This window comes from Netta rufina (assembly GCF_964035555.1).
Source record: "Netta rufina genome assembly, chromosome: 2".
Taxonomy (NCBI): domain Eukaryota; kingdom Metazoa; phylum Chordata; class Aves; order Anseriformes; family Anatidae; genus Netta; species Netta rufina.
In genome coordinates, this window is record NC_140124.1 from 21,299,296 (window position 1) to 21,315,451 (window position 16,156).

The 16,156-nt window shown below is 36.5% G+C and overlaps 1 protein-coding gene across 1 annotated transcript in view; it reads right to left on the reverse strand.

Annotated features, from left to right (window-relative positions):
* Positions 1-842: 842 nt before the first annotated feature.
* The window catches only part of LOC311206609 (macrophage mannose receptor 1-like), a 36,965-nt gene continuing 21,651 nt past the window's right edge, over positions 843-16,156 (reverse strand). The window contains 13 exon segments of the mRNA XM_084282061.1: positions 843-1,187; positions 1,189-1,301; positions 2,081-2,113; positions 4,305-4,466; positions 7,063-7,179; positions 7,607-7,759; positions 8,399-8,564; positions 9,181-9,413; positions 10,653-10,743; positions 11,978-12,174; positions 12,786-12,900; positions 13,995-14,131; positions 15,718-15,818. Coding sequence (XP_084138187.1) covers positions 1,122-1,187; positions 1,189-1,301; positions 2,081-2,113; positions 4,305-4,466; positions 7,063-7,179; positions 7,607-7,759; positions 8,399-8,564; positions 9,181-9,413; positions 10,653-10,743; positions 11,978-12,174; positions 12,786-12,900; positions 13,995-14,131; positions 15,718-15,818 — 1,684 coding nt within the window. The 3' untranslated portion in view covers positions 843-1,121.

Here is a 16,156-nt window from a genome sequence, read left to right on the forward strand (position 1 = left end):
TTTTGTTTTCTGTTTAATATTGTGACACTTCTGAGAGACAGCCTTTGGCAATCAGTACCTAACACGATCAGCATAGACGAATGTTGGCTCTATTGAGCTAAATTGAGCACAGCCATCACATATGCACGAGAGGCTGCAAGGCAAGGCCAGGCCCGGCCCATGGGAAAGGAAAGTACTGGGAAACTGGGCATTGTAAACGTGGGAGAGGAGACACCAACATCCAGAGAAGCAGTGCTGTATGTCACTAAGGATCTACCAGCACCGTGTAAAGCTGAGAGGACTCTTTGAAAATTATACTAATAAAAATTGTATTTTTTTTCTACAACAGTAACAGTCAGGAGGAATGCAATGTTAAACCCTTTGGAAAAGTCAAAATATTTTAATTCACATTATTGAATGTATTACTGTTAACAATCGTATCAGCAGACAGCAAAAATAAACAAAATAATAATAATTAAAAAAAAAAAAAAAAAGAAGTCTACTTCTGAGCTTGAGAGAAAGAGAAAGATAGAGAGGTATGGGGTATGGAATGTTTCCCATTGGAGAAAATGAAATTGGCAAAGTTTTATATGCCAAAGTTATCTGAAACAAGTATACGAAGCCCCAAGCCCCATTTTTATGCTAAAGAGGATACAGCTGTAAGGAACAATAAAACAAGTGGACAGCTGGAGTAAAGTTTATCAGACAAAAGGATTTCTTGATTTCAACACAGTTGGGCTCTTCTTATTTTTTGAGTTCTTTGCACATTCAAAAAGTAATAGAAATACGGTTCTAAATAATAATCATATTTGATAGAACTTTTTATTCTCAGCAGTTCACTTTTATTTTTTTTTTCAGTATGTTAGTTTCTTTTTGACAATTTATTCACACTGGTGTTTTTGCTAAGATGCTTAGGAGTAACATCTTGACTTTTACAAAAGTACAACATAAATCTGTAATTCTTATTTTGTAATGATACATGATAAAAAAATCTGCTATCACAAAAAGAGACAGAGGGCTTGATTTAAAATCACAGGTGTCTTCACTGAAGAGTTTCAACAGATAGATATAGTTTCAGCATGTAACTTGCTCCTATAAATTAGTAGGTGCCACAGAACCCATTCTCACCAATTCCTTAATGACTAAACCCACAATTTTAGAAGTGTTTCATTGGCTGTATCTCTTGATAGTTGTTTTTGCCTTTTTTTTCTTGTAGAAGTAGATTGCCATGCCAGCTCCAAGAAGAGTGAGAATAGCCAAGACAAGGAGAAGCCAAATAGAGAGATGAACAGGTGGATGAGTCTCTTCATTCCTCTCCTTGTCTGAAATGAATGCATATTACTGTGAGACACCCTATTATTATTATTATTATTATTATTGTTATTGTTATTGTTATTATTTACTATTATTATTATTAAATGTACAACATGAAAAGCAAGGAGCTCTTCTCTCCTGTCTGAACTTGGAGTCAGTTCAGAGTATGTCTGAGCCCTGAGTTGTTACTGATCAGTAGCCTGATCACTTTTGCTAACACTAATGTGGTCTCAGTGGATCTGGACTACGGTGATACACGGAAGTATCATTTTTACAGCATCTTCCAGTGCCTTAATGAGGGAATGGGGGAAAAACTCAAGACCTTTGTTCCATAAAGAGCAGATCTTGAGAGCCACAATTTTAACAGTCATGATTTAGGTCATGCTTTAGGTCACACTTTATATATGGCTAAGGGGTGCTAATTATTTGGAAGTCAATTTTACAATATTTTTCTGTCCGATTATTTACAATAATACCTATGGAATCAATTTGCATATACACCTATATAGGTTTTTACAGCCAAGTTAAAGCTCTCTGTTCTCAATGTTAGTCACTAGTTGGATCACTGCTGAGCTTGTCAGCTCAGGGTTAGCCCTGTGGCAATCCAGTCACCCAAGAACTCATGTGTATGTGGGATTATCCTGAGAGATTTATAACCATGAATCTCAGTAACTGTCAGCAAAGCTTGTTCTCTAAAAAGAGATGATTGAGAAAAACTCATTTTAAGGTTTTTGTTTGTTTGTTTTCCTATTTAAGTTTTCTCTAATTTTCTTATGAAAGCTCTTACCTTTCTCATATAGAGGACTTCCACTTGGCTCAACTTCAATGAATATCAGAGAGAAACAATATAACACTTCATTAGAATTCATAAGTTTGACTGTTTCACTAAAATTGTACAGGAACAACAACAACAAAAAAAACCTGAAGTATCACCATTGTGTTAATGTCATATATGTCTATTATAAAAGGCATCATAATTTAAGCAAAAAATAAGTTGCTAAGGTTTTACCTTCCTATGTAACATTAGTAAATTCATTAAAATCTTTATTTTGTTTTAATATTTAATAACACTTAAATATTGACTTTTTTTCTATGTTCATTCAAAAATCATTTCATATTTTTCTTCTAATATTAGTTTTAATTTACTAAGAACATGATGTACAACACTGGGGATTAATTTCACATAGTATATTCTAGGAAGCTCCTCATGTTCGGTAGGATGCCACTGTTACAATGAAGTCTGAGATTCTTAAATATCTTCCCTAGAAAATACCCTGTGAACCAAGGCTTTAATCATCCAATGTGGCTATACGAAAGAGAGGAACAGAGAGAAATAAAATAACTAAAAAATCTTTTGTTGTTATTGTTGTTGTTTAAGAAAGAGGTGTAAAAATATACTAAATTTAGAAAAGAGGAAAAATAAAACATACCAGATGTTCTTAGTCAGCAAGAAAAATTACGCTGAAAGAAGACTTCCTAAATTATCAAGAAAGTGTTTCTCCTCAGGGTTCCTTTGCATTACAGTTTGGACAAGTTCACTACTGAGGGACAAGTTATTAAAGCAAAATGTAAAAGAAAACAACAACAACAAAAAAGCAGAGTTGAACTTAAAATAAATGGATACAAAGGAACAGTAACTCCCTACTTAGGCAGGGAATAGCTATACATGTATATTAGAATATCTTATGATTCCATGGATAAGATTTTAGTGCTTTCTAACTGTTTTAATTAGATAAAATATGTGGTTAGCTTTTATTTGCTGATAATATTTATTTTATATTTTTTCACAGAAACTAAGACGTTAACTGCTGATATTAATTCTTTTGGTTATTTGTATACAGTCCCAACATAACTATAACAAGAAATATATTTCAAACCTCAGAAAGGAATAGCTGAATTATAATTCGTAAATTCTTAGTAAAATCTTAATGGCAGTAAACTCATTTACTGCCAAGGACAGGCAGTAAAGATGAAAATTAAAAGTGCATTGAGGATAACTGCTTCATGGTTGTATTTTTAATCTCTCTCTCTCTCTCTTTTCTTTCATTTTTTTTTTTTTTTTATTAAGCATTCTGCATGATTCACTATCGACTGGCACAAGACTCCCCACTGTATTACATGCCAGGCCTAGGACAGAACAAAAAGCAAAATTTGTAAAATTAAACCTGGTCTCACAGGTACTACAAAAGAAAGTACACAGTTTTAAAGACAGCAACAACCATTTTTAGGTAAGATTGATTTTAGCACCTAAATTAAAAGGGCATGATAGTGCTTTCTTTAAGACAATTGTATTTTTGTATCTCCACTTGGGAATACAAGAGGGGAAAAAAAAAAAAAAAAAAAAAGAAAGAAAGAAAGAAAAGGCAATTTGCTTTTTTTTTATTTTATTTTTTTCACCTTCAAAACTTTGGTCTGGCATATCAACTATTGGCCCAAATTTTCCAGAAATACTGATTTGACAGGTTCTGTAGTGACTTTCTTGAAATCTTCTTTTTAACAGGAAAGTTTGCTTGATATTGCAACACAACCAGCTGTTATTTTTGTATTCCTGAGGCATTTTGAGGTTGTTGAATCAGGTCCAATGTTACTCTGGTTTTTGATGTTGGGCAGTAATGTAATTACTGTACAACAAGCTTGAAAAAGAAGCTTGAATATTCAGACAAAATCTTCCTTGCAAGATTATAACAATTATGACAATACTTAGTTCCTGGAAAAGTTATAAGTTTGGACAAGTGTTTGACAGATGCCATACTAATGTCTGTGTTAGGTATTCAAAAGTCTTCTAAAAGTCTCATTCTCAATCTAGAGTGTATACAGCAAGTATACACTCTAGATTGATACAGCAGTAATATTCCCATGTGAGAGCAGACATTACTGCAAACACAGGCAAATACAAATATCTGAAAAAGTGGGATATGCCAAACCAAACCATCAGAAATTATTTACAGACTTGTTGTAGAGGAGTACAATTGCTACTAGTAAACAGATCTGCTCTATTCCCAAAGATTTACCTTTGTTTTTTTTGCAGATAAATCCCTTTTCAGAAGAGCAATCAGTGTTGGCCCAGTAACCAAATGGTGCAGTCATTTCCACACAATTGTGCTCCACACTGGTCTCTTTCTCCTCCCAGTTAACGAAGTCCACTGCAGAATTGTCTAGCCACAACCACTGGTCTAAAGAGCAACATATAGAGCAATAAATTTTTGAAAAACTTCCATGAGATATATAACTTCTCAGCAAATTACTTGAAAAAAATAGTGAATACATTTTTTCATTAGAAGACCACATCATTTTTCTTGCTAGAAGATTCTTGAAGTAAGGTGGCTCAGGAAATGCTACACCAAAACAGTAGAAAATTATTATAGGTATAATAGTATTTCATTAATTGGCACCCAAAATAGCTATAGACAGAATGAGAAATTCCAGAGTACAACAGTCTTCATTAAAGTTGCAACTGAATAACTTTTTTAAACATTTGAGTTCTGGAAATTGCTAAAGTTGTCCATATTACAAAAATAGTGCCACAGCATGGAATATTAGAAATGAGACTCTGCTAGAATTTGAGTGCCATTCATTCTGATTTTTTTCACATTTGTGAAAAAAGACCTTATAAAAAGGCAGTGGATTATTGTAGGAGAGATAATTCATTAATTATTTTCACAGCTAATTCATTTAATAAAATACTACTTAATGGCAAAATAAGTCTTTTGATTGTATGCTGCATGCTTCTGTATGCTTCTTCTAGAAATCTGCTTTAAATTTACTATGTAATTATCTTCCAGATAGAATTGGCTGCAGGATATTTTTTGTTATTGGTCAGGTTATCCATACCTGCAATATCACTTAACTAAATGGGGTAATCTCTTCATTCAGTTTCATCTGGCTATCAATAAATCTCCAGAAACACCATAAATCTTTACTTTATGCCCTGAACAGTTCATACATATTGAAGAAGAGCTGTCACATATGCATATGGAGCACCCTGCATTAGAGTGATACTGACTAGATGAGCAATTTTCCAGCACTGCCTTCTTGTAGGAAATTATGAACAGACAGGCTCTGTTTGGTGCTTTTCCACGGTCATGCTGTAAATTGTTGGATCCAGGATCTATTCTTCACTCAGAGGGTCATGAGGCACAGGAACAAGTTGCCCAGAGAGGCTGTGGATGCCCCACCCTTGGAGGTGTTCAAGGCCAGGTTAGATGAGGGCCTGAGCAACCTGATCTAGTGGGTGCTTATGGCAGGGGGTTGGAACTGGGTGATCCTTGAAGTCCTTTCCAACCCAAGCCATTCTATGACTCTGTGATCTATGTAGATTGACAGTTGACCAGCTTCTGGCCACCACTAGAAACAGATTGTAGATCAACACAATGCACATAACATATTTCTAGAGAGAAGGAGAGGTAAAGGGGTGGGGAGAAATTTGTATAGCTATTTATACAGATGGTGACCAAATTTATAAGAGAACATTTGAATCATCCAAGTTTTGATAGCTATTGCACTTTTTTTTTTTATTTTTCTCACTTAGGAAGAAGCCGGGTCCTTTCCAAAGACACGTCAAGTCACCATGTCAAGCAACACTGTTTTTAGAGGAAAGTATACTCAAACAGTTACAATGCCAGTAGGGTCTCACCTTTCTTTGTGGAGACAGTAACAAGTCACAATGATTATCGTGACCATTTTGCACTTTTTGACTATTGGGTTGATTTTAACTCACATCCTGGGTCTGAGCTTTTTCTAGCATTTCCAGGGTGGTAGTGAGCAACATGATCTGGAAGTCATCCAGATAATTCAGCCTAATTAATTACAATATGTAAGGAATGGTCCACCAATTCGTGTCAATAGAGGGTTTGAAGGGTAAAGCTTGAGTCTCTGACATCCGGAGATAAGAGAACAAAGGGGTTTCAGAATAACTGCTAACTATTGTAACTATTGCATGGGACGCTGTGCAAATCTCTGATATCCAAGTCTCTGATAGCCAAGAGATTAAGGAGAAAGGGGAAGCTGAAGGACAACTGACGTACGAAGCCTGGGAGGAAGACTACAAGCCTTCAGCACAAACAAACCCCAGTGGGACCACCGGAGACTGATACACATGCGCCAGTGGGAGGGTTCGGATTCTGGGAACTAATTATAATAAACCTGCCTTTTCTAGAAGTAGTAATGAATATGTATTAGCCTAGGAGCATAAAAAACAGCCGCCTGATGTAACGGGCGTGCGTGTTGGAGGAGCCCAGACTCCCCATGCACCCAGCGCTGTTTACTTGCCTTTTATTGACTTGCCACATGAATAAACCTTATGAAGCTAAATTGACTTGGAATTTATAACACAATATATACATTTTTTTCCAAATGGGGAGGCTGAGGTCAAAAACCCAGAAGAGACATCCTGAGTAAGGCACAACTCAACAAATCTGCTAACTAAAATTTGAAGATTGTGTCAGAGAGGCAGGAAGTTTCTTTTCTTCATGGACGTTCAGGGAGGTTACTTCTTCCCAAAGCATTCAGTGATGTTCACCGGGAGGCAGAAGCATCATCATATTGTTCACTTCATTTCATTAGTGTAAATTATCTGCCAGCTCAAGTAGTAGGATAAACTTTTTGTACCAAATAAGGACCATCCTATTGTCATGAATTATATCTTTCTATTTATTGACGTTAAGCATTAAAAAAGTAAAATTAGATGCTACATTTTTTTGTAAAAGTTATCCTCATTTTTTTAATGTTAGAAAAGCATTTTTAAATTAAACATTGAAAATAAGACATTACCATCCACATTTCTGTAAAGTCCTATCCAGAAGCCTCCTACTTTGTTTACAAGTGGTTGTATCATATGGATCAGAAAGTCAGATTCATCCATGTTTTCTACTGAAACCAAGGTAGCACCTGAAAGGCATTAACAAGCAAACAACCATAACCTATATGAGCAACTACTAAACTGACCTCCTCTTTTAAGTCTGTAAAAATGGAAACTTTCAAAAGCTTTATGCGTGCTGGCTTCACTCATTTCATCTCCAAAAGTTGGACTCGACAATCCTTCTGGGTCCTTTCCAGCTCAGGAAAGTCTATGATTTTATGATTCTTGTGGAGGACAGAGCCCTGCAAGTGCTTGGTGGCCATGGTTCCCCACCGCTTCACTCAGGATGAAGCCCCAGAGGCCAGAGACTGACAGGGAGCTGCTGTGCCCCATCTAAATCTGCAGATTTAGGTAAATAAAGTATTTAAATGATCTTTTTAAAACAATCTTTTTACATTTTTGTGTGTTTTGTATAAATTTCTACAAATCTTGTCACTTGATAGAGAAGCCTCTCACCGAACCGAGTGCACTCAAGGGAAGCCAGGGCCCAGCTTGTCACAACTGATGCTTCGATGTAGTAGCAGTGGCCATGGTAAGGGATCCAAGCTTGCAGACCAGCTGATTCGGGGCAGTCTCCAGGCAGCTGAGCAGGGTCAGTAGGAGCTACAACTAAAGATGACATATGGGCTGAAATTTGTATTGTATTATGAGCAACCCACCAAGCGGGACATGTGCATAAGTAGGGTGGGATTTCTCCCACTAAGCATTAACTTCCTAGACGTCTGCTCCTGACTATTCCTTCAGGCCCCCAGCCCAGACACTGGGGAAAGCTAGGCAGTCAGCAGTGCAAAACATCTTACTTCTCCAATCACATTTCTCAGGACAAGGAAGCAAAACACATCCTGCAATACCTAAGTGGCTTGTAGTACTGTGAGGAAAAGAAACCCTGAGAAATGATGACACCCATCCCAAATTTTTATTTTCACATCACAGCAGGCTCTCATAGTCTAATGACTACTGCAGTCCCACATCATACAGCTGCCTGCTGTCTGTGTGTGGTCACTATAGGAAGGTGCCATTAGTGGAACATACTTTCACCAAATCAGTGCAACTCCTGTTCACTTCTGTTGGTCTGCAGGTCTTGAACTGCATACAATGACCAAACTTACAGCTAGAAAATTTAACTTGGAAGCTCCCTTGAATCTCAAATATGGAACAGTCTATATCATGCAACCTTAAAACCCCAAGGAGAGAAAACAACACACTTCTACAAAATCATACAATTTGTGAGTACATTCATTTGCTTACCATCTGATATCTTACAAACTGAGAAGTAGCTTTCATTGCAGGATGCTGTTCTCCAGGTACCATCAAGGTCTAGATAGACACAAGCATTTTTCTCCTTTGGCTCCCCTGCTGCCCACTTAGTGAATTTGGTTTTCCAGTTATCAATCCATTTATAATAGCTCCCAGTCTGAAAACAGTTAAGTTTTGGTAATTTTCGTAAGTTTTGGTAACATTGTGTTTTGGTTTGGTTCATTTTTTCCACATAAAAATTTCTGACACATGACATTCCATGTTTATTGGAGTTTTCCAAGGAAAAAAAAGGTGTGGGGGGGAAGTCCTTTAAAGCCCTTTGTTGCCCGGTTTTTTTAAAACACTGTTCACTGTACTAAGCAATGTCACTGAATGCTGTAGTTATAAGTTACATGCAGTCTACATATGAATAGTGTTCAACAGTGCATTACTTTTTGGAAGGTTTTTTGGAAGTAACACAAACTTCTAAAACACAACAAGAAAATCAGATAAGTTCATCTTAAGTCATGTATCAAATCTCATCCCAAGAGAAGCAATTAAAAATAACTCACCCCCTCTAATCTGTTTTGTTTAAATTTAGTCTGTGAGCAATTTGATGAGTAAAGATTATTTGACAGTAAACAGTCAAAATCAGACATAAAATCATTACACACACAGTGAAACCATTAGCATGATGATTGTTTCAACACTTTTACAAACTGGGCATACAGCAGGACTATAAGAAGCAGGAGAGCTCACCAAGCACCTGAACTTCCCATCTGTCCAGCACTTACCATGTTGCTGTTAAGACCAATCCATACCGGCTTTCCATATTTCAACATCTGAATCCACAGGAAGGAATGGATGTAGGCGTCTGAAATGCTGGCAAGCTCTGCATGTTTATCTTGACAGTTTTTTCTAGCCTCTTCCCATTGCATTTCAGATGGGATGATTAAATAGCTACTGTCACCATAACGGACAAAGTCAGTTGATGGATTTGTTGCTGGTACTTCAAACTGTGTGGTAACTACGGAGAGAAAACTGAACGCATGAATTTAAAACATACCATGGCTATCTAGCATACAAGAAATTAAAAGAAAAGAAAAAAGTTGCAAAATAGCAAAAGGCCAAAATATTCATTTAAGCTCATGAGCAATTTGTAAATGAAAAACAAACAAAAAAAATTTAAAACCAAATTTGTTAATGTAAAAAGCAGATTAAAATCCCATGAAGTAGGCAGTATATTTGCTAGGTGCCTGACTCATAAATTAGATATTTGGCGTCCTACACTTCTATATATTTTGACTAAATCTGGATATCTGAGTAACTGGTACAGAGGTTTTAGGGCTAGTATTTAAAGGCATTTACTGGTGTTCTCTATTATCACAACTTGAGACTTTGATATTTGATGTTAATTGACCACCACTCTGTTCACCCTAAGTCATTAGCCTGTCCATAAGGTGAATGTTGTCTGAACATTTGAGCCAAGCAGGGTCTATTTCTACCATGTGAATCAGTGATGTGTAAAGAACACATGTGGGATTATATGAGATAAAAATGCCTCTCTAAAGCTCTTAAAAAACTTACTTGCTGTGTAGTGAGATGCGTTTCTCACAGACTACATTGAGAGTGAACAAGCTGCAGAAGCTAATTGAAATGAGGCAGCTAGTTTTTACTAATGATGTGGTAAAGGTGAGGTAAAACTGTTTTTTTACCCATACTTTGGCTCCTCTATTCCTATTGCATAGCTGGGCTGACACAATTTGCATGATTACAAATCTATAGCAGGAGAATAAACATTGATTATTTGCTTTGGTGTAAAATGTTTTTCAACAATTAAGACACGGCCAAGAGGCTGTACATTTTAATAGACTCCATATGACATTCATAGATGAAGATTACATGCTCTACTCAGAGATAGACAGGAGTATGCAACTCCATGGTTTACATTGTACTTAAAGAGGATGCCAAAATGACTTCTGTTTCAGTAAGAAATCTGTTTTCAAATATTATTCTCTAGTATTGTTTGTAATTTAGGTACATAATCCTAACTGAGATAGTGGATCCTCTCCAGTAATATCTACAGCATAAAAAGTACTTTAAAAACAGACTTCTCTTAAGACTGGTGGTGCTCAGAAAATCTGAGAGACTCAGAATGAGGCTCAAATCTAGAAAAAAATCATATCGGTTTTCCATGCATTTCATATTATGCTTGTCTAATTGAGCTACTTATGCTGTTTAGGAGACTGGGTTAAACAGAACTCACGTGAATTCATTTGGCATATATAACCTCTCTCATTTTCACAGCTATCATCTCGCCATTTCCCATCTGAATGTATGATGAAAACACAATCAGTCTGAAAGAGAGGACAATGTATGCAATCATTAGAAATGGCAAACAGGATGTGGTGAGGTGCTCCTATATTCCTAATGCAAGACTGATGACAGAGAAGAGAGGTGAGAAGAGAGGAACTCGTTGAGCACCTTTGTAAATAGTTCATTTTGCCTAAGTTCAAATTGGCTTGACCCGGTATTTTTCAACAGCCCATTTGACCTAGGCTCTCACTGATATCAGTCAAAGTTTGAAAGAACTGTCTACAAAAACAGTCCCACTAGTTTTATTAAGAATCCTTTAATGACTACGGAATTTATTAGGGTACCTGCAATATGTCTTCTCAATGCTGATTTACAATTATGTACAACTACTTCAAAGAAAAAAAATCCATGTATGAAAAAAATAAAATATGAACTATTATTGAAAACAATAGTCTGGATTTATCTTAACAGAAAGCATGAACTCGCTATCAGTTGTTTGCAGTCATTATCAAGATATCATTATCAGGTATTTTGGGGAACAACCAAAATTTCCCTTTACTTCCTTATTCTTAATTTCTTCAAGAGTTTCTTCAGATGGCTCTCCTAGTTTCAGGATTGGCCTTGTCCATCTTTCAGCATTTCTGAGCATATCCAGGTTTCTCTGCTATACTGACTTAAACAAGTTTTAATCATAAAAACTCAAAACTCTGACTGATGGCAATTGTCAAAAGTTTTCCATGACCAGCTTTCCAGTTGCCTACAATTTCTGCAGAAACTATGCATGTCCTTCCTTTGGGAAGGAGATTTAATTTCAGCAGAATGATTTCCCTTTTGTTGAAAATGTCCTTTTTTACCATTAGAAACTAATGAAACTATGTGGGATCATATTATCCAGAAATGGGACACATAGGTAGACAAATAAATGTTTCAACAATAACCTTAATTTTGTTTTATTGTAACTTTTCTCTGCTTGGTGCTGCAACTTTAATGTCAGTGGTAATGTGGTTTGTGCAGGAACTGATTTAAAATATTCCTCCCTGGGCTTGTTTTACAGAATTGGTATTTTACAATATAAAAATGATGAAAAGCACAACGTCCTTCTTCAGAATCTCTGCCAAATATTCTTGGTATATTTGGAAGGGATATCAGGTACTTTGCTACCCCAATCTGATGCAAAAGGTCCTGTTTCAGCATCTTGTTATTGATGCTGTAGCTTCCCCTTAAGAAAAATTATCTGTCTGTCTAAGATATACAGGTTACTTAAATTTTCTGTACCTCTACAGTGTTGTCTGCCAACCACTCAAAGTCATAATAGTTGAAGTAGGTTTGTGCCTTTTCTGGTGCACCGCTAACCCAATTGGTATAGGAAACAGTGCTCCCATCTGTCCAAAGAAATGTGGACTCTCTGTTGATATCATTCATCCCAATCCAAACATTAGTTGTAGCATCCTTTAAATGATAGTGGAGGAAAGCTAGAGGGAAGCAAAGAACTCATTAAGGAAAGCTCATCATGACTCACCCAAAGCATGAAAAGATGTGGACAAATTTGAAACTGGAGCCATGTTAAAAGCATATTTCCCAATATAGAACCCATCTACTTTTAACTAACTTTTAGAAAAGCATCTGCAGGAACTTACACAACATTATGGTTGGAAAAAATAGCCCCCCCCCCCAAAAAAAAAGACACTGGAGTAAATTAGAAAATGTTCTATTGCCTACTACATATGTACATGTAGCATTTCAGAAAATCATATTGCCAGTTTTCCAGTGAGAGCAAGAGAGACAGACAGAGAATACAGATGTCAGATTGAGAGATTTGTGCAACCACACTCAAAACAGACCGGAAGTTTCATGAAAACTGAGCAACTGAAAGAACTAGAAACACACATTATTTCTTACAACTAATAATTTATCTACTGTTTCACACTTCAGAATTAAAACCAAGTATAAACTGACCTGGCTAATAAGACATTTTCAGCAGTTAATTTGCTTATGTATTTTGGAAAGTATAGTATTTTCCTTAGTAGGAGATGAACATTTTTCTTTGAGAGGTAACATGTTTCAGTAAAGCTTGTATATGTACCTTGCACTTGCTCATTTGGTACTGTAGCCAGGTTTCCTCCCAGATTAATACAAATATCTCGTGCATCATGCCACACAAGTTTTCTTGTTATATTGGAAGCAAAAATTTTGAAACACTGGGGAAAAAAAAAAAAAAAAAAAAAGCAAGCAATTTACTCAAACAAACATGGAAACTGTTATTTATGAATAGTATCAACCAGTTATAGGACACTATTTCTCCAGAAGAAATCAGGGCTAAAATAAATAACAGATTTCAAGAGTGCTAAATTAATGGTGTGCAAGATCTTTGCACAAAATACATACATCTTTTGAAGTAGGTATTTGGCCCCTCTTTGCACATAAGGTGCAACCCAGGAATTGAGTATCATCTAAATTTATCATAATGACATCAGGTCTATAAATCTGCTTCACATTTTCTTCTGCCTGCTTCTTACAGTAACAGAAGGATCATTTAAATTCAAGAAAATGTGGCTTTGGGTAACACAGCTGCAGAAAACGATCTCCACTGCTCCTTGTCCTGCTTCTAATGACTGTGATTATAACTGCTCGTCCTGCCAAACTGTGTGAAATATCATTGACATGTTGACCTAACATTCTGAGGATGCAAGTGCAGTGCAGAGTGTGTACAGCAGATAAAACAGCCCTTGGCAAATGGAGTTTCACCTCCAGTTGGTACAAATTCTTATGTTACAGCAATGAGGACTTCCAGACTAGGACTGTATGTGAAATCGCTTTCAAAACAATTGTAGTTTGACATCATGTTTCTGAACTCAGAGCTTTGGGAGCTCCTATACAAGCCAACAGGATTGTTCAAGTGCATTCTTTCTAAATCACTTCACTTGAAGAGTTTTTTGGTGGTGTGTGTTTGTTGTTTGGTGTTTTTTTTTTTTGAGATGAACCACTATAAGCTTCAGTTCCTAACTTAAATACATAACACAGGACAGAAGTATTATTAAACAGTAACAATGTATTTTGAGCTTGCACAGGCTATATTCTCTAAAAGTTATTCAGCATACACCTATTTTTACTGTATCCCTCTGCAAAGTTGAATGTTTAGTTACTTCCAGAAAAGTCCAGCTATCAACCCAACATGTACTGACTGGGTAACTACACTGCAGATTTATTTCATAACCATAAAAACATATTTTTGCAGTTCTTTTTTTCAGGCCCACTGTCATACATAATTCGCTAAAGATGCTTGTTGACATACCTTGTTGTTAAAGAGAAGCCAACTTTCTGGACATCCTCCAGGAGGCAATGGAGAAGCAAACGTTGAATTAATAGAGCTATTATGTTTTTCACATACAAATTTATTGGAGGAACCACAGTTTACATCGTTCCACAAACCTAAAAATAGTTAGATTGAGTAAACAAGTCAAGATGTTATAACATTTGTAACAATAATATATAATTCCCTGTTTTGAGTAAGAAAGAGGGTAATCTCTGTTTCTCAGACCATCGAAGTGATTAAAAGTCATGCATGCTATATTTATGCAATCAGCTATTGTTTACAAACAGAAGGTCTTCATAGACCACAAGGATGAGCAAAGAGCTGGAGCACCTCTCCTATGAAGACAGGTTGTTCAGCCTGGAGAAGACAAGGCTCTGGGGAGACCTTATAGGAGCCTTCCAGTACCTAAAAGGAGTCTACAGGAAAGCTTGGGAGGGACTCTTTGTCATGGGGTGTGGTTATAAGACAAAGACTAATGGTTTTAAACTAAAAGATGGTGCATTTAGATTAGATATGAGGAAGAAAATGAGGGTGGTGAGGAATAGGTTGCCTAGAGGAGCTGTGGACACCCCATTACTGGAAATGCTCAAGGCCAGGCCGGATGGGGCTTTGGGCAACCTGGTCTGGTGGGAGGTGTCCTTGCCTATGTCAGGGGGTTGGAACTGGGTGATCTTTAAGGTCTCTCCCAACCCAAACCATTCTATGATTTTATGATTCTATGACTTTTGCTGCTCAACACTATTAGTTTGTGGGCTACTGCCTAGCAATTGCAAAAATGAATAAATAAATAACATAAAGGACTGCAAAGAAAGGGCAAGTGACTCAGAAGAGATGCTCTATCATCAGTTAGCTCCATTCCACCCTCCCTTCCCCCACCCACACCAAGACAACTGAGTAGGAGAATTACAGAAGACAGAGGATGAGGAAAAAAAAATCTGATGAATATTCTTTTATCAGAACACAATCTGCTGCATTTTATATCTCAGGTTTCAGCTTGATCTGAGAGCAAAGTAACCACTGCAGATCTGACTGAGCCAGTTGAAGTTCTCATAGTAGCACAGCTGTAGCACTTTGTGCTTAATTTGAATGCCTGACCCTGCTGCTCTTCCAGGGCTCTCCACAGTGTCTTTACCTGTTGACGACTGGTTCAAGCCATGACATCATTACATTGCAGGCAGCAGTGGTAATACACCAGAAAACAAATTTGAAAGAAAACAGATGTAAAATGGATGAGATAGGAAATTCTGGATCAATCTGAGAGCACATTATACTGTTTGAGTGTATTATAAAATATTTGATATTTTTTACTCATTGGTTTTACTTTCAATTCCCTTTCTTCTATAGCTGAATCATAAATATTTTCTCAAGTTCATAGGAGTAAAGATAGGCTCTGCTCATCTATTAGATTTTTACTTAGAGAAGTAGTAAAAGACCCTATAATGTGTAATGTCAATCTTATAAAGGTTAACAGATGCCCACATTAAATTACACGTGGTTCTAAAGTCTCCCCCTTCTAAAGACATAGACTCTTCCATGACTGGAGTTTATGCCTGTTACCATATATTGTTAGCTTGTCCCTCTTCAGAAATTCCCCAAAACAGCCGTAAAAGACTGTATCGCAGCTAAAGGCAGAAGTTTGACACCATCAGTTATAATCCAAACAAAGAGAAGTAAAATCTAATAGTTTAGACTTGTTACTTACCTGGCTTTGATGACATTACCACACAATTTTCCTCATTATTTGCAAAGTTCGGTTCATTAGGAGCCCAGGCCACATAGGTTACTGGAGTCCCATCTACCCAGCTTAAAGAAAAGATACAAAAATAGTTATTAGTTAATACACTTCAGTCACTAGACGAAAATTCTAATGAACATCTCGACGTGAAGACAATGTCAAAGAGCATTAATGGGAACTGGCTAAAACTGGAAAGGCTGTTACAGATTTTTTTTCTCCTTACTTGATTATCCAAATTTGAAGTGTAAAATATTGCTGGTTGCAAAACAGAAGAAAACACCAAGAATATTTTCCATTGACAGGCAGGAGTGATCAGTCATCATTTAATATCAGAAACCATTATTCAGTTAGCCATAATAAGTAATGGAGAGAATATTAAAAAATATATATATTTATCTTAATTGAT